This window comes from Aotus nancymaae, unplaced genomic scaffold (genome assembly GCF_030222135.1).
Source record: "Aotus nancymaae isolate 86718 unplaced genomic scaffold, 86718_ANA_hifiasm-v0.15.2.pri h1tg000014l, whole genome shotgun sequence".
NCBI classification, from domain to species: domain Eukaryota; kingdom Metazoa; phylum Chordata; class Mammalia; order Primates; family Aotidae; genus Aotus; species Aotus nancymaae.
The window spans coordinates 14,240,632-14,267,117 of NW_026988425.1; the positions used below are offsets into that span (position 1 = coordinate 14,240,632).

General features: G+C 43.3%; 1 protein-coding gene and 1 long non-coding RNA gene across 4 annotated transcripts in view; both read right to left on the reverse strand.

The window, feature by feature from the left end:
* Positions 1-15,987, reverse strand: part of DNAH5 (dynein axonemal heavy chain 5) — a 373,821-nt gene extending 357,834 nt beyond the window's left edge. The window contains exon 1 of the mRNA XM_064375875.1: positions 15,931-15,987. Within this exon, the coding sequence (XP_064231945.1) occupies positions 15,931-15,942 (12 nt within the window). The 5' untranslated portion in view covers positions 15,943-15,987. The remainder of the gene's footprint in view (positions 1-15,930) is intronic.
* Positions 15,988-23,536: 7,549 nt separating this feature from the next.
* LOC135274766 (uncharacterized) overlaps positions 23,537-26,486 on the reverse strand; it is a 130,088-nt gene continuing 127,138 nt past the window's right edge. For all 3 annotated transcript variants that reach the window (XR_010342518.1, XR_010342519.1, XR_010342517.1), the window contains exons 3-4: positions 25,358-25,563; positions 23,537-24,118 (exon numbers count right to left, since the gene is read on the reverse strand). This is a non-coding gene — a long non-coding RNA (uncharacterized LOC135274766). The remainder of the gene's footprint in view (positions 24,119-25,357; positions 25,564-26,486) is intronic.

The following is a 26,486-nucleotide window of genomic DNA, read 5'->3' on the forward strand; positions in this document are numbered from 1 at the left end:
CGTTTACAACTGTATCACTGCATTATCAAAAATAGCCTTGATGGTAGAAAATTTCCCTTTTTGTTGATGAGAGTCCAATTCACCACTTTGACCACATCTGATGATTAAAGGTGTTTCCCACACACTGGCTTTCTGGCTCATACATTTCAAAACTAGTCTCTCCTCCATGGAGCACATGCTTCTATGCTGGGCATCACAGACACATTTACATTAACCTGAACTTGGTCCTGGACCTTCAGGTCACAGCTCTGGGCAAGCAGCCACAGCCACAAGAAGGAGTGCTGGCAGAAACATACACAGCAAAACATACGTGTGCTAACCACCTAAATACATCCCACAAACCTAAATGAAAGATTTTCCCTTTAGCTGGATCTCATCCCCACCCAACAAGAGGGAAAACTGGATGCAAAGAACCCAGAGTAGAAAGAGACAGGGCTCTTCACTAGCTGTAGTTATCTTCTGTGTTAGGCCATTCAGGCTGTTGTAGACTGGGTAATTTACAAATAATAAAAATTTTTTTCTCATAGTTTTGGAGGCCAGGAAGTCCAAGATCAAGGCACTGGCAGATTCGGTGTCTGGTAAGGGCTGCTCTCTGCTCCATACACGGGACCTTGTTGCTGGATCCTCACATGGTGGGAGGGTGGAAGGGCAAATGGGACTAACAGACTCCCTCAAGGCCTTTTATAAAAACACTAATCCCATTCCTGAGGGCAGAGCCCTCATGACCTAGTCACCTCCTAAAGACCCCACCTCCTAATACTATTGCACTGAGCACTACATTTCAACAAGAATTTTGGAGGGACACAGCATTTAAACCATAGCATTTTCCTCACTGGCCTGCCACAATTCATGTCTTTCTCACATACAGAATACATTCATTCCATCCCAATAGTCCCAAAAAACTCTTAACTGGTTGCAGCTTCAACTTTAAAGTCTAAGTCCAAAGTCTCATATAAATAGCATCTAAATCAGATGTGGGTGATACTCAAGGTATGATTCATGTGAACCTATGAAATCAAAGAAGTTGTGTGCTTCCAAAATACAATTTTGGGACAGACAGAGGATAGAAAGTCCCCCTCCAAAACAAAGTAATAGGAAAGAAGAAAGAAGTGACAGGACATGACCAAGTCCAAAGTTCAACAGGGCAGAGAACATTAAACCTTAAGGCTGACTCTGGTCACACTGGGGCAGAGGTTAGACCCCCAAGGTTCTGGGCAGCCTGGCCCCATGGCTTTGCTGGGCATAGCCACAGAGCAGCTCTCACGGTCGGAGTCCTGTGCCTGCAGCTCCTTAGGCTGGTGTTGCATGCTGATGGCTCCATAATTCTGAGATCTCAGGGGCAGCCCCAATCCCACAGCTGCACTAGGCATTGCCCTAGTGTAGACATCCTGTGGTGGTCCCAACCCCACCGTTCTGCTAGGCATAGCTCTACTGGGGACTTCTGTGGTGGTCCCGCCCCTGCAGCAGTTCTCTGCCTGGATTCCAAGGCTCTCCAGGGTATCCTTTGAAATCTAGGTGGAGACAGCCATTCCCCCACAGCTCATGCACTCTGTGCCTGCAGAGTTAGCATCACGTGGATGCCACCAAGGTTTACACTTGTTTCTTGTGGGCAGGTGGCCCTAGTGGATCCACATCCCTGGTGTTCGCTCCTGAACATGTTTTCTCATTTTTTACAGGCTAAGAATTTTTCCAACTCTTTAAGTTCTGCTTCCCTTTTGATTATAAATTCCATTTTTAATTTATTTATCTTTTCACATTTTATTACAAGAGTCAAGAGAAGCCACGCCACAGCCTCGACATTTTGCTTAGATGTTTCTTCCACTAAAAATTCTGCCTTCCACAAAACACTATGACACAAAAACAATTCAACCAAGTTCTTTGCCACTTTATGAGAAGCATGGCCTTTCCTCCAGTCTCCAATAACATATTCCTCATTTCCATCTGAGACCTCATCAAATGACCTTTGCTGTTCATATTTCTACTAACATTCTGCAGTCAAATCTCTACCCCTGAGCTATACCCCGTCTACCAACATTCTGATCACAACAACTTAAGCAATCTCTAAAAAGATACAGCCTTTCTCTACAGCTCTCCTCTCCTATGCCCTCACCAGAATTACCCTTTATTTCCATTCATGGCAATACAGGCTTTTTCTAGCCTGCTCCTTCAAACTCTCCCAGCCTCTGCCCATTTCCCTGTTCCAAAGCTGCTTCCACATTTTTAGGTATTTGTTACAGCAGCACACCACTTCTGCCTTTGTCCATTTGGGCTGCTTTAACAAAATACCTTAGATTGGATAATTTATCAATAATAAAATACATATTTTTCAAAATTCTGTTATTATCACTATTTGAGACAGAGTCTCACTCTGTCACCCAGGCTGGAGTACAGTGCTACGATCTTGACTCACTGCAACTTCAGCCTCCTAGGTTCAAGTGATTCTCCTCCCGCAGCCTCCCAAGTAGCTGGGACTACAGGCGCAGGCCACCACACCCAGCTAAGTTTTATATTTTTAGTAGAGACAGGGTTTTGTCATGTTGGCCAGGCTGGTCTTGAACTCCTGATCTCAAGTGATCCACCTGCCTTGGCCTCCCAAAATGCTGGGATTACAGGTGTGAGCCACCACACCTGGCCTATTTCTCACAATTCTAGAGGCTGGGAAGTAAGTCTAAGGTCAAGGTACTGGCAGGTTCACTGTCTGGCGAGGGATCACTCTCTGTTCCATCCACGGCATCTTGTTGCTGCATCCTCACATAGTGCAAGGGCTGAAGGGACTAACATACTTTCTCGAGCCCTTTATAAGGACACTACTCCCATGTATGAGAGCAGAGACCTCGTGACCTAATAACTTCCTAAAGGCCCCACCTATTACTACTACTGCAGTGAGGATTAGTTTCAACATGAATGTGGGAGGGACACAAACATCCAAATGATCGAAGTTTACTTTCGCAGATTTTACAAAAACGCATGCCCATTGGACACACTGCTTGGCCCTTCCCATGTAAGTGAAGGGCCCTGAAAGCCAAGCTTCAATAGCTTCGGTGTAAACCCAACTCTGGGCTACCCATTCTGAGTTGGGAAAGTGAATGACTTTTATTACGTACATTATCTCACCTTGTATTTTACATTTACTGACTCATTTTATTCTAAACTTTATGAGGAGAGTAATAGATCCACTTTATAAATGAAAATGCCTAGCATATTTCTGAGAGAATAACAAGAAACAGTTCAAAAAACTCTTGAAATGATTGTTTCTAGTGAGGGAGTTAGTGGATAGGGCTGGGATAAATACATGTTTTGAATTGCACACGCATTCAGATCGTTAGAGAATTTTTCTTTTTTTCCCCATGGCCATTGATTTATTTTATTTTATTTATTTATTTATTTATTTATTTTTTTAGACAAGGTCTCACTTTGTTACCCAGGCTGGATTGCAATGGCTCGATCTCAGCTCACTGCAACCTCTGCCTCCCCAGTTCAAGTGATTCTCCTGCCTTGGCCTCCTGAGTAGCTGGGACTACAGGCATATGCCACCACGCCCAGCTAATTTTTGTACTTTTGGTAGAGAAGGGGTTTCATAATATCGGCCAGACTGGTCTCAAGCTCCTGACCTCAAGTGATCTGTCCTCCTTAGCCTCCCAAAGTGCTGGGATTATAGGGGTGAGCCACAATGACCAGCGTGCCATTGATTACTTTTAAAATTTTGTTTTACTGTAGTAAGAACATTTAACATGAGATCTCCCCTCTCAACAAATTTTCAAGTATACATTATTGCTAACTATAGGTACAATATTGTACAATGGATCTCTAGGGCTTACTCATCCTGTTTACCTGAAACTGCATGCCCATTAATTCCATTAATTAACAACTCCCCACTTTCTGCTCCCCTAGCCCCTGGCCACCACCATTCCACTCTTTGCATCTATCAATTTGAGTATTTTAGATACCTCATCTAAGTGCAATCATGCATTATTTGTCTTTCTGTGACTGGCTTATTTTACTTAATATATTGTCTTCAAGATTGTTGCATATTACAGGATTTCCTTCATTTTAAAACTGACTAGTATTCCCTTGTATATACACAGCACATTCTCTTTATCCATTCATCTGTCAACGGACATTTACGTTGTTTCCACATCTTAGCTATTGTAACTACTGCTGCAATCAATATAAGAATGCTTTGGCCGGGCGCGGTGGCTCACGCCTGTAATCCCAGCACTTTGGGAGGCCGAGGCGGGTAGATCACGAGGTCAAGAGATTGAGACCATCCCGGTCAACATGGTGAAACCCCGTCTCTACTAAAAATACAAAAAATTAGCTGGGCATGGTGGCGCGTGTCTGTAATCCCAGCTACTCAGGAGGCTGAGGCAGGAGAATTGCCTGAACCCAGGAGGCGGAGGTTGCGGTGAGCCGAGATCGCGCCATTGCACTCCAGCCTGGGTAACAAGAGCAAAACTCCGTCTCAAAAAAAAAAAAAAAAAAGAATGCTGCTATCTCTTTGAGATCCTGATTTCAGTTCTTTTGGATAAATATCCAGAAATGAGGGGTGGCTGGATCACGTGGTAGTTCTATTTGTTAATTTTTTGAGAACCTCCATACGGTTTTCGGCAATAGCTGCAGCCTTCTGCATTTCTACCAACAGTGTGCAAGGGCTCTGGCATTTCTCTGTCTTCCCAATATTTGGTGTTTGTTTTGCTGTTGTTTTATGATAGCCATCTTGACAGGTGTGTGGTAATACCTCACTGCGGTTTTGACTTTTTAAAGAAAAAAAGAATCCACACTAACAGAGAAATTACTGATAATAGGTTCATGTATCATAATACTGTTATGGGTTGAAGGGTGTCCCCTCAAAAAGTATGTGGAAGCCCTAACCACCCCCAAAGTACTTCAAGGTGTGACCTTCTTTGGAAATAGGGTGTTTGCAGATTTAACCAAGTTAAGATGAGGTCACTAGAGTGGGCTCTATCCAATCTGACTGATGTCCTTATGAAAAGAGGAAAGTTGGACAGAGACCAGCGCAGAAGGAAGGTGATGTGAGGACACAGGGAGGAAACAGCCATGCGACTGGAGTGATGCAGCCACAAGCCAAGGACACCTGGGGCCACCAGAAGCTGGGAAGAACGCCTGGAAAGCCTTCCAAGTGAGCACGGCCCTTGCCAACACCTTGAATTCAGGCTCCTAGCCTCCAAACTGTAAGAGAATGAGTTTCTTTTGCTCTATGCCACCCAGTTCGTGACAATTCAGTGCTGCAGCCCTAGAAAACTACTAAAATTCTCTCATGATAGTTATGATGAGCATTGCTTTATGGTGGTTGGCTGCTTGTATGCCTTCCTTTGAGAAGTGTCTGTTCATGTCCTCTGCCCACGTTTTAATGGAGTTACTTATGAAATACCATCTCACACCCATCAGAATGGCTTTTGTTAAAAAGCCAAAAACGAAAACAAAAACAAACAAACAAAAAACACTAGCAAGGCTGTGGGGGGAAAGGGAATGCTTATTAGAATGGGAATGTAAACTAGGCCAGCCACTGTGGAAAGAAGTCTGGAGATTTCTGAAAGAACTAAGAAGTGAACTATCATTCAACCCAGCAATCCCATGACTGAGTATATACCCAAAGGAAAATAAATCATTCTACCAGAAAGACACACGCACAGGTATGTTCAGTGCAGCACGATTCACAATAGCAAAGACATGGAATCAACCCAGGTACCATCAGTGGTGAACTGGATAGAGAAAATACAGTACGTACGCTCCATGGAATACTATATAGCCATTAAAAAGAGTGAAATCATGTCCTCTGCAGCAACGTGGATATAACTGGAGGCCATTGTCCTAAGCAAACTCACACAGAAACAGAAAACCAATATAGCATATTCTCACTTATAAGTGAGAGTTAAACATTGGGTACACATGAAGACAAAGCTGGGAAGAAGAGACACAGGGGACTATGAGAGGGAAGACAGGAGAAGACAAGGGCTGAAAAACTATTTATTGGGTAATATGCTCAGTACCTGGGTGAAGGATTCATTCATACTCCAAGCCTCCGCATCACACAATATACCTCTGTAACAAACCTGCAGCTACCCCCAAATTCTAAAATAAAAGTCAAAAAAAAAAAAAAGAAAAGTAATACAATTATCTTCCCTTGAGATATTTAGTTTTTTTAAAAAGGATACTTTATAACTGAAAGGGATGACTTTAATTTGGTAAAATTTGAAGCAAAAGAGAAGCCGAGGCACCAAGCACACCCTATACAGACAGCCAAGCCCACTGTAGACAGCAGCTGCTGCCCACCACTCGGCCCATGAGACAGCCCATGCACCACCAAAGCCAGAATCAAGCAACGAGCACAACGGCGATCCACCCCTTTGACGGTGTAAATTGTTTTGTTTTGAGACGGAGTCTCACTCTGTCACCCAGGCTGGAGTGCGGTGGTGCGACTTCAGCTCACTACAACCTCCGCCTCCCGGGTTCAAGTGATTCTCTTGCCTCCTGAGTAGCTGGAACTACAGACACGTGCCACCACTAAGTTTTGTATTTTTACTAAAGACAGGTTTTCTCCAAGTTGGCCAGGATGGTCTCGATCTCTTGACCTTGCTATCCACCCTCCTCCACCTCCCAAAGTGCTGGGATTACAGGCGTGAGCCACTGCACGCAGCCATGGTATCTTTTAATATCTTTGGTCATTCATACAATACTGAAAAAAATCAGTTAGAAAAAACAATTCAAATGCATATTTCTAGTCAAGTACATACGTGTATTTTTTCTCGGGTACACATCTGAAGAGATCATTATGTTTTGGGAATCTTTGGCTATCTGATGTTCTTATGTTTCTTCTAAGGTTAAACAATAAACACATAATGTACTTTTAACATTGACAATATCAAAAAATTGAAAAATTTTTGAGACTGAGTTTACGTAATTCTAAAACTAAATCAACTTGACTAAATTTAGTAACTTCAATGAGAAAAAAATGAAGTTTATTTATTTGGTTTGTTTGGCAAAACAGCGTGTATTTAAATAGTATTTTGTAAACAATGTTTTATCATCAAGATATTATTATTATAAATATAGATCCATATTTTTAAAATACACAGATACACACCCAGTAGCTTACAAAACTACAGGGATTTTTGTTTAGCAGACCAAAAGTTCTCACTAACGCTAGAAATTTGCAATGTCTAATAGAAGAATTTGAGTTTACTTTTTAAAAAAGCTTCTCCACTTTAATTAATTTTAGGATCTACTTCTTGATATAGTCTTTCAAATGTACTTATTCTCTAAAAATAAATATACCCAGATTTACGTTTGTTCCGAAAGGCCACTTTCGCAAAAATCAAAGGACGACTCATAAGTTGTGCTTATAAGAATAAAATCATTTTAAAGAACAAAACACAACTATGATAGTGATTGAAAACTGAGCAACAGATGTCTTTTTGATAAACAAAAGAAGGTAAAACTTAAAGCTCCAGTTGATACAGTACCTGGGTGCTTTGAAGCAAAACAGTTTGTTTTGTTTTTAATGACCAGCATTTTCACAGCATTTCTGATAGTCACCTCATAACAGAAATACATCATTCTCATCGCCCTTTTTCATTTTGTCTTAATAGCAGTAAATTAATCCAACTGATCTATTTCTATAAATTGTATTCTTGCTATAAATTATAAATCTGAAGAAGAAAATATCAGAGCTACATATAAAATCCTTAAAAATGTTTCCACTTGATAATAAACATTCCCTTACCAAAAAGTTTGGGCCTGGGAGAATTTCATTTCTTGTTTTTTCATTGTGAAGAAAATGCACGTGTGTTTTTCATCCTATATTGATTTGAATAATAGAGATTCACTTACAGTGTGAGCAAGACTTTGACTTCTTTGGTAGGTAAGCCCTAATGCTAAATTAAAAGCCACTTAAGAGATGATCATTAGCCCTGGTGAGAAAGAAGACATATTAGTCCTTTATCCCTTCTCACCCCTCTCTCATCCTCCATTCATGGCTTCTGAGGCAGATCACAGTTCCAAAGATGGCCACAAAAACATCCCATCCCACGTATTCGCCCTTCAGTGTGAGCTGGACATTCTAATTGAGAAGTGGGGTCTCCACAAGTGAGAAGAGACTGTCACTGCTTTGACAAATAGATTACAGCAGAAGTGACTTCCAAGGCTGGGTCATAAAAGTGATACAGCCACGCCTTGCTGTCTGGAATACTCTCTCTTTGAAGCTTTTGGCCACCATGAAAGCAGCCCACTGCCCTGAGGCCACCCTGCTGGGAGCAGGCCCGAAGTGACCCATGTGAAGACATCACGTGGAGTTGTCTGAGATTTCACAAAGAGAGAGAGGTGCCGGGTCAACCTCAGCTATTCAAGCCTCCCAAGCCCCACAGGAGAGACCCCCACGCTAGAACCACCCAACTCAGCCCTTCCCCAGTTTCCTGACCTACAGAAGTCGGAAGAGATAATACGATGATCATTGCTATTTCAAGCCACTAACTTTGGGGGTAATCTGCTGTGCAGCAATGACATCAAGAACAAGCTCCAACTTTCTGGAACTTCCTCTTTCACTTGAAAAGAAACGCTTCTAATATTCCTGCTTCGTGTCTGTTTAAATATCTTTTATTGGGAAACAGGGCCATCAGATCTAGGCCAAGAGTCCCCTTGGCCCAGCTGTTCCTTATCTGAAAGAGAAAGAGAAGAGAACCCTGTGAAATGTCAGGCCACGTGGAGAGCAAAGAGAGAGATCAGTTACAGCCACCTTTCTCTGATGAGCTGCGGGCTAGCTAATTAAGGGCCTTTGCTGCCTAAACCAGAGAGGGGAAAGGAAGGTAAAAGGCATGAGTACCAAACAACAGAATTGTTTTGAAATCCAAGTGGAGTCAGAAAGGCCCAGGGGTTTAAAAGCAAGGAGTCCTTTTCTATTCCTTTTTTCCTATTAATAATGCATCTTGCGTTGCAAAAGTTCTCAATATCCCATGGCAGCAGCAGACTGTGGTGCAAAGACCTGGGTTTCATTACTGCACTTACAAGCTGTTTGACTGTGGGCTAGCCACTTAACTTCTTTGAGCCTCTATATTTTCATCATTGAAATGAAACAACCACACTTATGCTGTGAGGTGAAAGGAAATTGCACAGGTGTGTAGCATGCCTAGCACAGAGCAGGCCTTCAGAAATGACTACCTTTCCATCTTTCTTTTCTAGTATTGGTTCTGCTGCTCATTAGCTGTGTGACTTTAGCAAACTGACTTAACCTCTCTGAGCTTTGGTTTAACCTGTGAAATGAGGGGTTGATCTAAAGGGCCTCTCAATCTCCTTCATTATTTTCTTCCTTAGATTTCTGCAATCACCTCCTAACTTGTCGCTCCCTCTCTTGTCCCATCCTGTCCCAGATCATCCTGCACATGCTTCCAGGGCCACCTTGGTACTCGGCAATACAGCTGAGATTTCAAGGATAAGTCCCAAAACTCAGCGCACAAGCCTCTTCACGGCGGGACTTGGAAGTCCCTCTGAAGCCTCAGTCTCAACATCCTTCTATGACTTTCCCCCTGCCCCAGCTGCACCAAGCCCCTCAGTCCCCCAACAGTGCCAAGCCCTCTATTCCTTTACCAGCCTTCTCTCCTTGCCACAGTTACCTTCCATTTCATCACCTAGCCTCAACTCAAGCATCGCCTTCCCAGAAGCCCTCGTTGACCATCCTAGGCAGGAGTCTGTTCTCCAGCTTTCTATGACAAAAACAGTCCAGCGGCTGTTTCAACCTTTCTAGGTTTTTTGTTTTTTGTTTTACTTTTTTTATTTAAATAAGGAGAATTCTTTCCTATGGCAAGAGCTAGTACAATCACATATTTGGAAGGAGAAATGACACGTACTGAATCGGAGGGAAAGGGCGAGGGTGAGTGTGCCTGCACCAGCCTGGTGAATCCACAATTCCATTTCCCATCCAAGGTGAGTTTCCCGAAATAACGTATAAAATAACCATTGAAATGGCCTCTCTGCTTCTTCCAGCTCAGTTTTAACCTCCCTGAAGGCAGGGACTTGTCCATCTTTCATCTCATTATCCTCAACATCACAGGAGCACAATAATAAAGGTTTGCTGGACACGGAACGCTGAGCAAACACCACACTCAAACGCTGTTGTGCCTGTGCTCAGAAATTCACACCTCTTCAGCTCCTTTAGGGGTTAACCGACTTTGGACATTCTAACTTGCATCTGCTGATGAGAAAAATCTTCAAACGTAGAACCTGACTGTGTTCAAGTCGTCATTGCACAATTGATAGGTTTTGGTAAAAGACTTTTTGAACGACCGAAAATATGGTGTTTTATTTTCCTTCCTTGTATTCTGGAGTTTGCATTTTAAATTCACATCCAGCATCAGCTTTATGTCTTAAAGGACATAATTGCATGAACAAAAGCACACAGAGAATTTTCTAGCATGGAAAAGGTTGAGAATGAGTCTGGAGGGGAAATGGAAAGATAGAAAGGGTAGGAGGGGGGGGTCCCACACCCGAGAGCTGGACGCGGCTGGCAGGAGGGAGGAGACAGCCAGAAGGCAAAACCACCAGGGCAAGGGACGCAGCCTCTTGGGGATCACTCCCAGGGGAGCTTACTCCATTCCCCAAGTCTTGATTCCTGCAGCTCCCTGTTCCAAACCCACTCCCCGTGCAGAGCCCACACCTTTTGTCTCGCTTCTTTCCCTCCCCCCGCCTCCTCACACCCAACCCTGGCACTGTATTCCCATCCCCCACTATTCAATAAGACAAGGTGGGCAAGAGTCCGGAGCCTTCGCACTGAATGACTTGAGTTTCAGTTCATCCCTGACATATACTTGCTGTGTGCCCTTGAGCCAACCTTGAGCCTTAACCTCTCTGAGCCTCAATTTCCCCATCTGTGAAATCCGTTTTACATACCAGCACCAGGCTGTAATAGATGACCTGGGCAAACTGCTTAGCACAGTGTGGTAAGGCTCAGTCAGCTCAGGCCGCCATCACAAAATCCCACAGACCTGGTGCTTAAACACCAGAAATTTGCTTTCTCACAGTTCTGGAGGCCACAAGTCCAAGATCAAGGTTTGGTTTCTTCTGAGGCCTCTCTCCTTGGCTTGCAGCTGGCCACCTTCTCGCTGGGTCTTCATGTAGTCACCCCTGGGTCTCTGTGTGTCTGGGTTCTGTTCTCTTCTTACAAGGACACCGATCACATCGGGTTAGAGCCCACACATATGACCTCATTTAACCTGAACTACCTCTTTAGCGGCCCTTTCTCCAAACACATTCCAAGGCACTGGGGATTTAAGACTTCGGTGTACAAATTAGGAGAGGACATAATTTGGTCCAGAACACACAGTAAGCACTTCTGCTGTGGTGCTTCCCAAAACCCGCCTTGTCAGTGACAATGCTGATGTGTTTTTACTAAACTCTAAGTGCCCTGGGCTGACAGGAGGGCTTGGTCTTTTACATTCTCCTTATCAACAATCCCCAAGGCCCTTTCTGGTCCTCGGCCCCGGCTGCAGCGTCATCTCCTCCTGCCTCCTGCTGCTGCCTCCACAAAGGGCTCCACTCCCAGCCTCCAATGGCCTTGGGTCTTCACAGAGGTCATTTCTTCTGGCTGGACAGCTCTGCTTCTCCTCTGGCCTCTCCTGGTCTCTTTCTGGCTGTGGACCAGGCCCTCCACGTCCTCTCCAGAGCCCCACCCGGCTGTCAGCTGCACCCAGGCGAGGACCCTTGTCTGTTTCCTGAGGTGTCCCCAGCCCCAACACAGACCTGACACTTAGTCGATCTTCCTTTGAGGAGCGTCACCAGTCAGCAATGACACCATCCTCCGAGCAAGGCCTTGCCTGGTTTATTTGTAATGAAGAATCAGATGGCCATCTCAGGACACCATTGCCTCACAAGCTCTTTCATTGTGGAGCCAACAGGCTAAACAGAGTTCAGAAATGATCCACATAGCTTTCAGTCTCCCACGAGCATGACTTTATTTTTTTTCCAAAGTCCACGCAGTGCAGGGAAGTCACACCCACTCCCTGGAGTGGACGCAGAGCTGAAGCCGCATCCCCACAGCCAAGCCCTGCTGGCCCAATCTGGAAGCTGCTTCATCAAAGAAAGATATTCTCATATTCTGGCTCTTCAGGTCACCTCCTCAGAGCAGAATGGTGGCCTACGGGAGTCTGATCATAATTCTATTACCCCATCTGGGATAGGTACAATGGCAGGCTTTCTCTATTAAATAGACATTAAAATAGCATAAGCTTTGGACAGATTCTCAACAAGAATCTGACAATTATCACACGTACACTCTCCTTTCTCAATACACTGACTTCATCTCCTGGAAGGCAGGCCACTGATCTTGCTGTCAGTTACCTCAAAACAGTGGGCAGCGGTCACAACTTGTTCATCTCATTTGGACCTCACAAAAAAGGAGGGGAAACATCATTACTTGTGTAATACATGTTAGGAGAGCTTCGGCGTCCTAAAGGGGAAATTTGAGAAAAAGGTCTGTCAGAAAGCACACAGTATGTAGGCCGGGTGCAGTGGCTCACGCCTGTAACCCCAGCGCTCTGGGAGGCCGAGGTAGGCGGATCACCTGAATCAGGAGTTTGAGACCAACCTGGCCAACATGGCAAAACCCCGTCTCTACTAAAAATACAAAAATTAACCAGGTATGGTGGCACATGCCTGTAATCCCAACTACTTGGGAGGCTGAGGCAGGAGAATCACTTGAACCCAGGAGGCGGAGGTTGCAGTGAGCAGAGATCATGCCATTGCACTCCAGCCTGGGTGATAAAGCGAGAATCTGTCTAAAAAAAGAAAAGAAAAGAAAAAAAAGAAAGCATGCAGTATGTATTTTAGAAAGAAGGAAAGAAGGAAAAGAGGATGAGGAAGGGAGATGGAAAGAGGAAGAAATAAGAAAGGCAAAGAAGAAGGAAGGGAGAGAGGAGGAAATGAGGGAAGGAGGAGTGGATGGCGGAGAGAGGGAAGAAGGGATGAAGGAAGGAGAAAGAGGGAGGGTGGCCAGGCTCTGTGGCTCACACCTGGTAATCCCAGCACTTTGGGAGGTGAGGCAGGAGCGTCACTTGAGCCCAGGAGTTTGAGACCAGCCTGGGCAACATGGTGAAACCCCATCTCTACTAAAAATACAAAAAATTAGCAGGGCATGGTGGCGGGCGCCTGTAATCCCAGCTACTCAGGAGGCTGAGGTAGGAGAATTACAGGAGAATCGAGAATGGCTTGAACCCTGGAGGAGGAGGTTGCAGACTGGTTACAGCACTCCAGCCTGGGTGACAGAGCGAGACTCGTTAAAAAAGAAAAAGAAGGAAAGGTCATATTCCTCAGAGCCTTTCCACAGGACTTTAAACATAGTAGGTACGAATGGAACTGAACTGCTCAAGTATCTGTAATACCATTTTCTCAACGACAGCCTCACTTTCTAAGCATTTTCTCTAGAGAGATGTAAATAGAAAAAGAAAGCATTCCTTCCACCAGTTCTGTGCCCTGCACCCCACGCATGGGGCCTGGCCACGGGCCGGGCCTGCCCCTCGAGGACAGGACACACTGGCCCACGCCCTATCTGGAAGCTGGTTTCCTGGCAGGACTGTAACTCCACAGTCTGGGAAACACAAACATCCCTGGTAGGTAATTTACTCTTGAGTCGAAGCCATTGGTTTTTATTCACAAACAAAGTAATGAGTGAGCAGTTGCTCAAGTCTTTTTTTGTCTGTTTGTTAAAAGGAAGGCCATAAGAAGTAAAGCCAAATGCAAACAGAACAGAGGTATAAATAAACAGCCGCGCTGGAGAGTGCCAGGAAAGAGCTTAGCGTGACTAAAGGAGAACATGTAACAGGTAAACTTCCTCTTAGCATTTCTTATGCAGCAGGAACCAATTCCTCGAAATAGCCAAACTCATTGTATCCTTTTCCCAATCCTGAGACAAGCCTTGGCCACACCATTACCCGGCACCTGAGGAAAACATAAGGAACCCTGCCTTCCTGCGAGAATTCAACGTTCTGTGAAAGTCACATTCCAGGGATGCAACAATTTCTACACCTTGTACTTTGATGGAGTGTCTATTTGCTTCTATCTCTTCTAAATAGTATAACCACAAAAATCCATACGTGCAGCATGGATAATAAATCATTAGGGCTACCAAAATCCCTTCCAAATCAATCTTGGATGAGGGGCACTAGCCAATGATGGGGGTTAAATAAATCATGCAGTACTGGAAACAGAGGAGGACTGGGCCATACGTTTGTTTCACGGTTCCTGGTCTTCACTTTGATCTGCACATGCTCATTTACCACCTTCCCCCACACTTTCGACTTATGTAAAATGGGGACTGCTTACTTAGCTGGGGAGAGCATGAGTCGTAAAACAGTGTTTACAAAGACATGGCCCAAGTGAACAGAAAATATTTACCAAAGGATGCTAAGTATGTCTTAGGAGAAGAATGTTGTGCAAACATTGTTAAGGCAATTATTGTTCATTATTTTTCTAACTATAAATTATATATGTATAAAATCTGTATATTCATTGTAGAAATGTTAAAAATAAAGAAAATTAAAATAAATTTGCAAATTTAATAGATGAAAAGAGATCTATCAATTTAACTTCCTAGTTTACTATGGAAGTTAAATAACAGATATTTGCTAATTTTCAAATTCTTTAACTTCAACTTGAACAGACCAAGAGAAAATTAGAGGCAAAGAGCACAGCACTGAAACCCGAAAGCAAGCATAATTAATAAAACATAAGAACACAGACGAAAGCTAATAGCCATGCTTTATATCCTTACAGGGGAAAACTTAAATTTATCTAAGATTGTATTTTATATGGACTTAAAATTAAGACATAAAAAAAGTCATTGGTTTACTGGTATTAGAAGTAACAATGTCATCTGTCATTTCAGGGTCACCATTTTCTTTGACAGAAAATGGGAATAGTCACTTTGAAATAATAAAAAGAGCTAACGAGTATGTCATTAATAAACATAAAATGTAGTGAAAATTCCAAGTATTTATGACATAAATTATATGAAAATAAGAATATTAATATGCATCTACCATAAAAAGATGCACACAAGAATAAAAGCCAATTTTGAGCAAGGTAAGTATTTACAAAGTGGCAGAAAACGCTGAAGTATAATTTGCATAATCTAGATACATTGCTCTTAATTCAATAAGTATAAATGTATATCTTTAAAATCATGACAAAGTGTATATTTTACCGATTATCATAACAGATCTCTACATTGCTATGGCTGTAGATAGTGCACCTAATGAAAATATATATAAATGCAATCGTCCTTGAAGATAAATGCAAGAACGAGTAGTGTACTTGGATTACTCTTCATTCCATAATATTCATTAAAAAAAAAGAGCCAGACTAATGATATGAAAGCTGATTTAAATGTACAGCGTGCGTGTCCAGCTGCATCTGCTCCGATGAGCACCGAGGCAAATGTAAGAGACAGAAAGAACCCACCCTGCTGGGCTTTCTCTGCACACCGCACCCCTCCCTCTCTCCAAGGCAACTAAACATTCGCTTTTGTCCAAACCTAAAGGCTAATGAGAGCTAGTAACAGCCCACAAACGACAGACACAAAAGCGACCTTAGCCACACCTGGATATCTCTGATGCTCGCTATGGGACAACGGGCGGCTCAGGTCCACGTCGCCCTGAACTTAGTGCGTTTTACATTTTGGGGTGCCCTGGTGGGCGTGATTGACGACTACCACCTGCGGAAAAAAACGTGCAAAACTCCTGAGACAGCAACTCCAGCTTTAAAAGGTCAAGAAAGCGCTTTCGGGCCCCAAACTCTGAAAACCCCGGGCCCCTCCCTGTCCTCTGCCGCCCACCCCCGGAGCCCGGGAGCCCCGGCCACTCGGCCGCGCATGCGCCGCGGCGGCACGGGCTGGGCGTGGTAGCCGCGGGGCCCGAACGCGCACAGTACCAGCTTGTCCATGGCGCTGCGCTGTGGCTCTCCGCGGGGACTCGTAGCTCTCTGGCCGCCGCCGACCGGTGCAGGGAGGAACCCGCCGTCGCCGCCGCCCCCTGCCCGCGGCTGCTCCCTGGACTCCGCTCAGGCCGCCCGACTCGCCGGCTGTTTGCTAGTCCTGCCGTTGCCATGGCGACGGGCAATGCTCCGCCTGGGCCCGGCCCCCGCCCCACGTGCGGCGCCGCGCCTCCCGGGCTCCAGCTCCTGAGGCACTTGCACAGCCGCCGGCTCGCAGCCGGCTCCCGTTCCGGGGAAACCCAGAGCTTCCGGTCTGCCACGGGGCCCCAGATGCCGTTTCTTGACTATTTTCCATTAGGTTTCTCCTAGCGCTCCCCTGATTCTTTAGCATTTGTTTAAATGCGAAATTTTTAGTGTTTCTAGCTTTAAGAGGAAAAAATAATTCAAAATGAAATTTAGAAGATTTCAACTTTAATTCGCACAGTCTTATTAGTCTTAGATTGCAAGTTTTAGATTCTTCTCATTGCTTCCGTGTTCGGTACCTTCACAGCTATTTCTTCAGCTTAGACCTCAACAGAAACGTTTAACTTTGAGTTTTAATCTATAGGTGATAAAGATAACTCTCTAAATACTGTACACCCATCAGAATAATACCTCATTGGTGTGTATGAATTCCAAGAAACTTTGCTTTAAAGCACTTCCAAAGAAATTTGAATAGAAATACTTCGTATCTGCAAAAATCTGTCATCTGGGCCAGCACTGCCCAACAGAAATATAATGCCCTACACATGTGAAAGTTTATGTTTTCAGGAGCCACATTTTTAAAAGTAAAACAGGTGAAATTAATTTTAATAAAATGTTTCAGTTTCTGCATTCATTAATGAATAAAGTCATTACTATGGTTCAGTCAAAATATTATTTCAATATGTTACCAATATAAAAATTATTCATGAGATATTTTACATTCTTGTATCATAGTAGTCCTCAAAATCTGATGTGGATTTTACATGTACAGCACGTCTCAATTTGGACTAGCCACATTTCAAGTGCTCAGTGGCCAGTGTGACCTGTGGCTACTATTTTGGTCAGAGCAGATCCACTAAGCCAGTGGTTTCCAACCTTTTTGGCACCAGGGATTTGTTTCGTGGAAGACAGTTTTTCCACGGACGGGGCAGGGGGTGGTTTGGGGATGATTCAAGCGCATTACATTTATTGTACATTTGTTATTATTACATTGTAATATATAATGAAATAATTATACAACTCATCTTACGGTAGAATCAGTGGGAGCCCTGATCTTGTTTTCCTGCAACTAGATGGTCCTATCTGGGGGTGATGGGAGACAATGACCAATCATCAGGCAGTAGATTCTCTTAAGGAGTGTGCAACCTAGATCCCTCACATGCGCAGTTCACAATAGGGTTGGTGTTCCTATGAGACTTTAATGCCCTGGCTGATCTGAGGGGAGATGGAGCTCAGGCTGTAATGTGAGCCATGGGGAGCACCTGTAAATACAGATGAAGCTTCTTTGGCTCATCTGCCACTCACCTCCTGCAATCAGGCCTGATTCCTTAACAGACCGTGGACCTGGGTTGGGAACCCCTGCACTACACTATGAACTCTAAGGAAGACCAGCCCCACATCTCCACGAGGCGGGAGGATTGCCTCTGCTCCTCAGGCCTATTAAATACCTGATTAACTCTTCTTTTTTTTTTTGAGACAGAGTTTCACTCTTGTTGCCCAGGCTTGAGTGCAATGGTGCAATCTCGGCTCACTGCAACCTCTGCCTCCCAGGTTCAAGTGATTCTCCTGCCTCAGCCTCCCAAGTAGTTGAGATTACAGGCTCCTGCCATCACGCCCAGCTATTTTTTTGTGTGTTTTTAGTAGAAACGGGGTTTCACCATGTTGGCCAGGCTGGTCTTGAACTCCTGACCTCAGATGATCCTCCTGCCTTCGCCTCCCAAAGTGCTGGGATTACAGGTGTGAGCCACTGTGCCGGGTCCTAATTAACTCTTGAACAAGTGTTCCCATTCTTACCAGAGGGGGAAAAACTGTAAGTGGCAAAAACACTCTTCAGAAACTAAGTAGAAATGACATTCCAGCCATCTGCTTTTGGAGGCAGTTTGTGTAACTTTGCCTACAAAGGGCCTCTTTGCCCCCTGATACCTCTGGTGTTGGCTCGAAGAGGAAGATTGCCTGGGACTCAAGATCCCTGGGCTCCTTGCTGCTGTCAGGGAATGCACAGTGTCATCGCCCTGCCTCCCTCACTAGAACATCATCAGAGTTCAGTATAACCCTCATAATCACCTTAGAAGGTTTTAGAACCAGACCCTTAAGAAAACAGTGTTTAACAGAGGTGAAAACTCCGCTTGGTCAAAGTATGCAGCTTCAGGGGAAAAGTCTGTCCATAGAGGGAGGTCTAAGAAGGCGACATGCAAGCTAATACTTGTCTAGGTAATTGTGTGCATTAATTCGTTTTATCTTAAAACACCCTCTAAACTTGGCCATTATCATTAGTGCCCCTACCTACTACAGATGAGACACAGAGAGAGATGAAGCGGCCTCCCCGAGGCTACATAAGCAGAAGAGCAGAAGGAGCTGGTGCCTCTGGAGTCTATTGAGATGGCCGACAGTACTGAAGCTGAGGAGGGGGGTCTAGGGAGGGGCACCTTCAGGGAAGCTTCTGTGTCAGGTGCTTCTGTGCCTACATGGGTCCTTCTGATCTCAGAAAGAGACTGGGGGTGGAGCTAGGCTAATACAATCTTATAGTTCCCTGATCTGTGCCTTTTTAAGCAAAATGTGACCTACACATTTTTTTTCTTTGATGTTCCCTTCCTGCTGAAAGCCCCTTGCTCCCAGAAAGATGTATGCTGTTTAGGATCCCCAAGCTAGAGTGGACTTCCTTGGGTTGTGTCTGGGTTTCAGAGCTTCTCCAGCCACCCTGGTCTGCCGTTAATACGTAACGACTCCCTCCCCCGGACACTACCCCCATAAAACCCCCTTGTGGCTTTCCTGCTAATATTATAGATTAATTTCTGCAGTGAAAAATGGTTGGCCAGAACAAGATAGCTGGCTCAGGTGGCTCTCACATCCTTCCTACAGCCATGCTCGTAAACTTGACCTTCTGGAGACAGAGTCAGCTCAGTGATGGGCACTTTGAGTGAGATGACTGGCTGGTGGGGAAGATGCTGGAGGCGAAGGAGCTCGCAGGCTCCTTAGATCTTGCCTGTGCAGACCATGACTGAAAATGATCCTGCCATTGAAGAAATGAGATTAACCTGCTTCAGGAAATAATTTCATTTCTTTCTTTTCCTAAATCTTTTTTTTTTTTTTTTTTGAGATAGAATCTCACTCTGTCACCCAGGCTGGAGTGCAGTAGTACGATATAGGCTCGCTGCAACCTCTGCCTCCTGAGTTCAAGAGATTCTCCTATCTCAGCCTCCCGAGTAGCTGTGACTGCAGGCAAGCACCACCACACCTGGCTAATATTTGTACTTTTAGTAGAGATGGGGTTTCATCATGTTGGCCAGGCTGGTCTCGAACTCCTGACCTCAAGTGATTCACCTGCCTTGGCCTCCCAAAGTGCTGGGGTTACAGGCCTGAGCCACCATGCCTGACCTGCTAAGAAAATTTTAAAGTAAGCCTCAATTTAAAACCTCCACTAAACTAGTCTTTTTACAAGAGATTTATCCTTGGTGCCTTCATTGCCCGGCACACAGTAGGTGCTCAAAAACAACTCTTGAATTTTAGAAGACTAAATAATTGGATGCATGATAAGCATAAAATTTCAGATCTAAGAATAACCAATTGAGGTTATGTTTTATTTTATAGAAAAGGTTATTACTTTATGAGGCTAGGTGCAGTGGCTCACGCCTGTAATCCCAGCACTTTGGGAGGCCGAGGTGGGCAGATCAAGAGGTCAGGAGTTCGAGACCAGCCTGGCCAATGTGATGAAACCCTGTCTCTACTAAACATACAAAAATTAGCCAGCATAGTGGTGCATGCCTGTAATCCCAGCTACTGAGGAGGCTGAGGCAGGAGAATTGCTTGAACCCGGGAGGTGGAGGTTGCAGTGAGCCGAGATTGCACCACTGCACGCCAGCCTGGGTGACAGAGTGAGATTCCATCTCAGAAAATTTAAAAAATAAAATTAAATTTAAAAGATTATCATTTTTATCACCTTATGAAAAAGAAAACAAGGACCAACTCACTGGAGGCCACACAGCTATTTACTGACTGAAATAGGACTAGAAATCAAGGTTTCTTTTTGTGCTGTGTTTTAATACATTTTAATGCTTAAAAATCATACATTTCATTCTCTAGGTCTGATTTTCAGGATGACAGAGCTTGACAGTGCTCTGCCAGCTCCCTAGCGTTCCATGCGATTCATCATTTTTGCCCATTATTGCAATCATATAACAGTAACTCCTTTCTATTTTACAAAAGAGAGAGAGAGAGATTATTAAATAAAACTTTATTGACTGTTTTACTTTCATAATTTTGGGGGAAAACTTTTGTTGCCTGTCATGAACTGTGGGCTAGCAAGTGTCAACACACAACGAAGGAATTAATCAGTTCAAAACTCAATTTTAATTCACGTGATAAAACTTGGCAGTGGTAGAAGTCACTGTTAGCTAATCCATGCACGTTTCAATGTCACTCTTTGCCTGCCTCTAGCAGAGAGACAGGAAACTGTCAATTTTTCCCGGCCACCCTCGCCGCTATGGGTGGCTCTGTGACATGATTCTGGCTTAAATGGCAGTCTACTAGGGCCCCTGGGAATTCTTTTGCTTTCCTGATGAAAGAGGCAGACTGCTGTCTCTTTCACACCTTCTTCCAGCTGGAACGTGGCCCTAATGCCTGGAACCGTTGCAGTCAGCCGTATTATAACCATGAAGGCAAAACCATTCAAATTACAGAAATGATAGCCTTGACATCTCTGAATCTCTGAACCAACAATAGCAAGTGCCTCTCCCAAACCCACTTGTTACGTGGGGAAACTGAACTCCTGTCTACTTAAAGCATTGTCAATTGTGTTTTCTCTTACCCCAAACTGAAAGCATTCCTAATCAATACAGCAACTATCAACTATTCTCAGATATTTTTGTGGGTTGACTTTATTTTACAAATAGAATACTTATAAGTTGTATAAGCAGAGGTTCATTTCACCACCATCCCAATCTTAGGGGAGGAGGAGTGGCATGAGTCAAACAATCAGTGAATAAAACCTCAAACTGATTTGGGCTCAGGTCCACCCAAGGACAGATGCTGACTGGGTGGCATCTCTTCCCCTCCATGACTGCTCCCAGCTCCCTGGGTGTCCAGAATCCCACTCTCTGCTTTGGAGGTAGGGGATAAGATGGCTTACAAGTGTTCTTGGATGTTGAATCAGGAATGCCTACCCCACGTCCATAAGATGAGCTTGCAGAGTCTCCAGGCAGAGGCAGGTGTCAGTGCTGTATGAGCAGATACCCAGCTGTTGGCCCTCCTTGGGATGCTTTTGCCTGATAGTGATGAGTAGGGCTGCAGGCAGGCTCCCCTTCTCACTCACAGATGCTCCTTTAAGGATCTGTGGCTGACAATGGACAGCACTCACTGCTTGCAGGCACCCTTTTCCTGCTGGTCATTGTGGTCCACAGGCCCATGGGTACCATCCTCGTCCCTTTAGCCACTTGGCTGCTCAGTCTTCTCCTCCCAGTGTCTCCCAGCCCTGCTTTCCTGCTGATAACAGCTAAGAACTCCATGATGTGTGCCATGGCATCTAAGCTGCTACTGCCATGCTGCCTTCCACAGACAAGTGGTACCAAAAGGTACTGTAATGGCTATTTGTCCTCTTTGGCTGACAGCCATCCAAATCTCCTTCGTATACTCGGAGAATTCCCTCCCAAGCAGAGCCCTCCATCTCCCATTTAAACTAAAAGTATCAAGTGCTTTCCCAGGCACACTTATGCCTAGGGCATCATCATGTGACCCAGACACAACCAATCAAATGCACCTACCTTGGACTTGAATCAGGAGCTGATGACCCCAAAACATGGGACAGTAGAGAGTATATTCTGACAAAAGTGACAGTAGCAACAGAGGCACTGAGTTTGCAAGGACAGCTGGGGCTGCAGTAGCCTCTCAATCATGTGTCCAGAGCCAGTATGGGTTGTAGCAATGTCCACAACACATTGGTTTCATGGCAGGATGTCTGACTGTGCTCTTGGGTGCAACTGACATATACACCTGGCCATTTTCCAAGCCTCACCATTCAACATTATCAACTATTCTGAGCTGCCTGATATCCTTTTAATCAATTCTTTTTTTTTCTTTTGCTTCAATCAGTGATGGTCAATCTCTATTGACCTTAGGAATACTGATGCATTTGCTTTTGGCAATTTAATTGTAAAATCTTTGCCCCTGCCTATGTACTAAATGGTATTGCCTAGATTTTCTTCTAGGGTTTTTATGGTTTTGAGCTTTACATTTAAGTCTTTAATATATCTTGAATTAATTTTTGTAGAAGGTATAAGGAAGAAGTCCAGTTTCAGTTTTCTGCATATGGCAAGTCAGTTTTCCCAGCACCATTCATTAAATAGAAAATCCTTTCCCCATTGCTTGTTTTTGTCAGGTTTATCGAAGATAAGATGGTTGTAGATGTATGGTCTTATTTTTGAGATCTCTATTCTGTTCCATTAGTATATGTGTCTATTTTGGTACCAGTACCATGCTGTTTTGGTTACTGTAGCCTTGTAGTATAGTTTGAAGTCAAGTAGCATGATTCCTCCAGCTCTGTTAATTTTGCTTAGGATTGTCTTGACTATACAGGCTCTTTTTTGGTTCCATATGAATTTTGAAGTAGTTTTTTTCTAATTCTGCAAATAATATGAATGGTAGTTTGATGGGAAAAGCATTGAATCTATAAATTACTTTGGACAGTATGGCCATTTTCATGATATTGATTCTTCCTATCTATGAGGATGGAGTGTTTTTCCATTTGTTTGTGTCCTCACTTATTTCCTTGAGCAGTGGTTTGTAGTTCTCCTTGAAGAGGTCCTTCACATCCCTTGTTAGCTGTATTCCTAGGTATTTTATTTTCTTTGTAGCAATCGTGAATGGGAGTTCATTCACGATTTGGCTCTCTGCTTGTCTATTATAGGTGTATAGGAATGTTTGAGATTTTTGCACATTTGTTTTGTATCCTGAGGCTTTGCTGAAGCGGCTTATCAGCTTAAGGAGCTTCTGAGATCATGTCCTTTGGAGGGACATGGATGATGCTCGAAACCATCATCCTTAGCAAACTAACACAGAAACAGAGAACCAGAGAGGGTGTTCCCTCTCATAAGTAGGAGCTGAACAATGAGAACACATGGACACAGGGAGGGGGACAACACACACTGGGGCCTGTCACGGGGTGGGGAGGGAGAGCATCAGGATAAATGGCTAATGTATGTGGGGCTTAATACCTAGGTGACAGGTTGATGGGTGCAGCAAACCACCATGGCACACATTTACCTACGTAACAAACCTGCGCATTCTGCACCTGTATCCCAGAACTTAAAATAAAATGAAATTTAATTTAAAAAGAAGAATCCTGATGGATTCAGCCACACATTTGATACTACCCCATCCTTTAAGTCTGCTTAACAAGACTGTTAAGCAGTGTGTCTGTGCAATGTACTTTATAAAAGTTTGGGAATGCTGATGAACAAAATGAATTTTGAAAAGAGAGAAGGAGAGATGTAAGGTAGCATAGTAAACATAGCCTTCTCAGAATTGGGGAGCAAATTTGAAAAGTTAAGCTCTTCAAAGGGAGTTTCCTTGTAGGGAGGAGGAGGGTGGTTTGCTAGTTACTAGCTTTGTTTACCAGTCGCAAAGGTGTATTATTATTTAGGGTTCTGCCAGAGAAACAGAATCAGTAAGATATATATGCATGCATATATATATGTGGGCAGGCACACACACACACACCCCCATATACATATATATGCAAACTGTATATATTTTATACGTAAGGAGATCTATTTCAAGGAATTGGCTTACACAGTTGTGTGGGTTGGCAAGTTGGAAATCTGTAGAGCAGGCTGGAACCTTGTGCAGGAACTGAAGCGGCAGCCCACAGGCAATATTGCTTCTTCTTCGAGGAGATCTCAGTTTTGATCTTAAAGCCTTTAGACAATGACTACTTGCTGACAGCATTCTGCTACAAAACCAACATAAGAGAGATTTATTTTAAGGTGCTGTTATTTGCAAATTATTATTAATAAAAATGCTTTTATAATTAAAACTTAGACTCCAGCAAAAATAAAATCTTATGACATAGAAAGCTAAGCACAGAAGATGAATCCTTTTTTTATCCATCTGAGAAAATATAAAATTGCCACAGCAGAAGGATCAAACTAAAAAGGACCCTACCAAAAAGAAAACCCAAAGGCTTTTCCACTAGACTTTATATTTGTAGAATCATGGCTTACCAAAATATTCCTATCTAAAATGGAGAAAATATTACCAACAAAAATAGTGTCTGGACCTCAATATCTAACAGTAAAATGTAACAAGCAGTTTGGGGTTTACAATTACAGTAAATGCTAACCATGTAATACATATAATAAAATTGCATTTACTTCTGCCAAGGTGCAGTGTTCTAATTAAAAAATAAAGCTGGCTGGGTGAGGTGGCTCTCACCTGCAATCCCAGCACTTTGTGAAGCCAGAATGGAAGGATTGCTTGAGCCCAGGAGTTCCAGACCAGCCTGAACAATATAGTAAGACCTTGTCTTCACACACAAAAAAAATTTTAATTAGCCAGGTGTAGTGTTTCATGCCTGTGGTCTTAGCTACCTGGGAGGCTGAGGTGGGAGGATCACTTGAGCCCAGAGGTGGAGGATCACCTGAGCCCAGAGGTTGAGGCTGCAGTGACCTGTGATCATATCCTTGTCTTTCAGACTGGGCAACAGAGCAAGAACCTGTCTAAAAAAATAAGCAAATAAAAATAAAAATAATACAGCTTCATAAAGCAGATTTGCTGTTTTATCAAAACAGTATTTTCCACCTATATCAGAATGTAGCCAAATCATTCTTAAATGGTTGGAAAAAATTAATGGTGAAAAATAATCTGTCCAAGAAATGACTGCTTTCTGCACTTGGATGACCTTACTAATAATTTTTAATATTGAAGTGTTAAAGCAGTTTCTCAGCCAATTGAAAAAAGCATGTGTCAAAGTTTTATTCTGAATCCTCCACAGAGAAGAAGCAACCAATCCAAAGATGTCCCTTTTGTTAGACATCTTAGGAAAAAAAAGAGAAAAAAAAGAAGCAACCCAAGAAAAATTATCCAAACTTGGAAATAAGAAAGAAGGAAGTTTGTGTGACTTTTGTGTCTTAGAGTGACGCATTATTAGCTATCCCATCCAAAGATGATCTAATTCTTTAGGGAAACGTACCTTTGAATGAGTCTTTATCACTGATTAGGTCACGGACTCTGTGAAGTTATAGGGCAACTTGTAGATCTTTCTCTTCAGTAGACATGAAAATGATGTCTGTCTGGCAGCAAAGGTAATCATGGATGTGGTGGTGTGTGCCTGTAGTCCCAGGGACTTGGGGAGGCTGAGATGGGAAGATCATCTGACCCCAAGAGTTCAAGGCCCACCTAGGCAACATGCAACATGGTGAGATCTTGTCTCAAAAAATACATATATAGATATGATATACATATTATATATAAATGATATACGTATATATCATATATATATGATAATCACAAAAGTTACTGTTTTATTGTCATGGGGCACATTAACCACTTTGATAGCTAACTTTGCATTCTCCACTGATAATAAATACTTCAGAATATCCTGTAATTCTTAAGCCAGATGGATTTCTCCTTAATGAGTTGAAAAAACATTGACATATGCTTTTTGATATTTATATGAGAATCATGGTTTTAAATTTTTTAATTATACTTCGATATGGTATGGTATCAGCTATGCCTGGTGACATCAGGCTACTCGAAAGGCAGATGGTCAGTTGGGTGGGTAGGTGGATAATTTCCAAATGGATTACTTAACCTTCTTCAAGTGTGTCAGACTACTGCTCAGAAATGCTAATTTTTTCCCAAAAGGAGTTATAAATTGTGTCTGCAAAAAATTTCTATAGCAGACCTTGTTTGGGACAGTTTTCTTTCTCAGTTGCCATTTTGAATTTGGAAAACATTATGTATACCATCTACCACCAATTGACAAAAATAACCATAGAATTACACTCTACCACAGGATTACACTGGGGGAGGAATATCAGAAAGAAAACATGCCAGAGAATTCCTAAAATTGGGCACTTGAAAAATGTTTCTTGCCAATGATGAGGAGACTTTGTCACATGCCTCTACATGCTCCCTAATCTGTAGTCTCCTTTCTGAGAATGCAAGCCAGAAAGGGAAAGTGAATTTCAAAACACCTCATCTTTGTCAAGCTGCTTTGATGAGAAGTAACAGAAACCCATTCAAACTGTCTGAAGGAAAGAGAATGAGGTACAGGGAAGATGCAGGAAGAATCACAAGGAAAGGAAAGAGGAATAGTG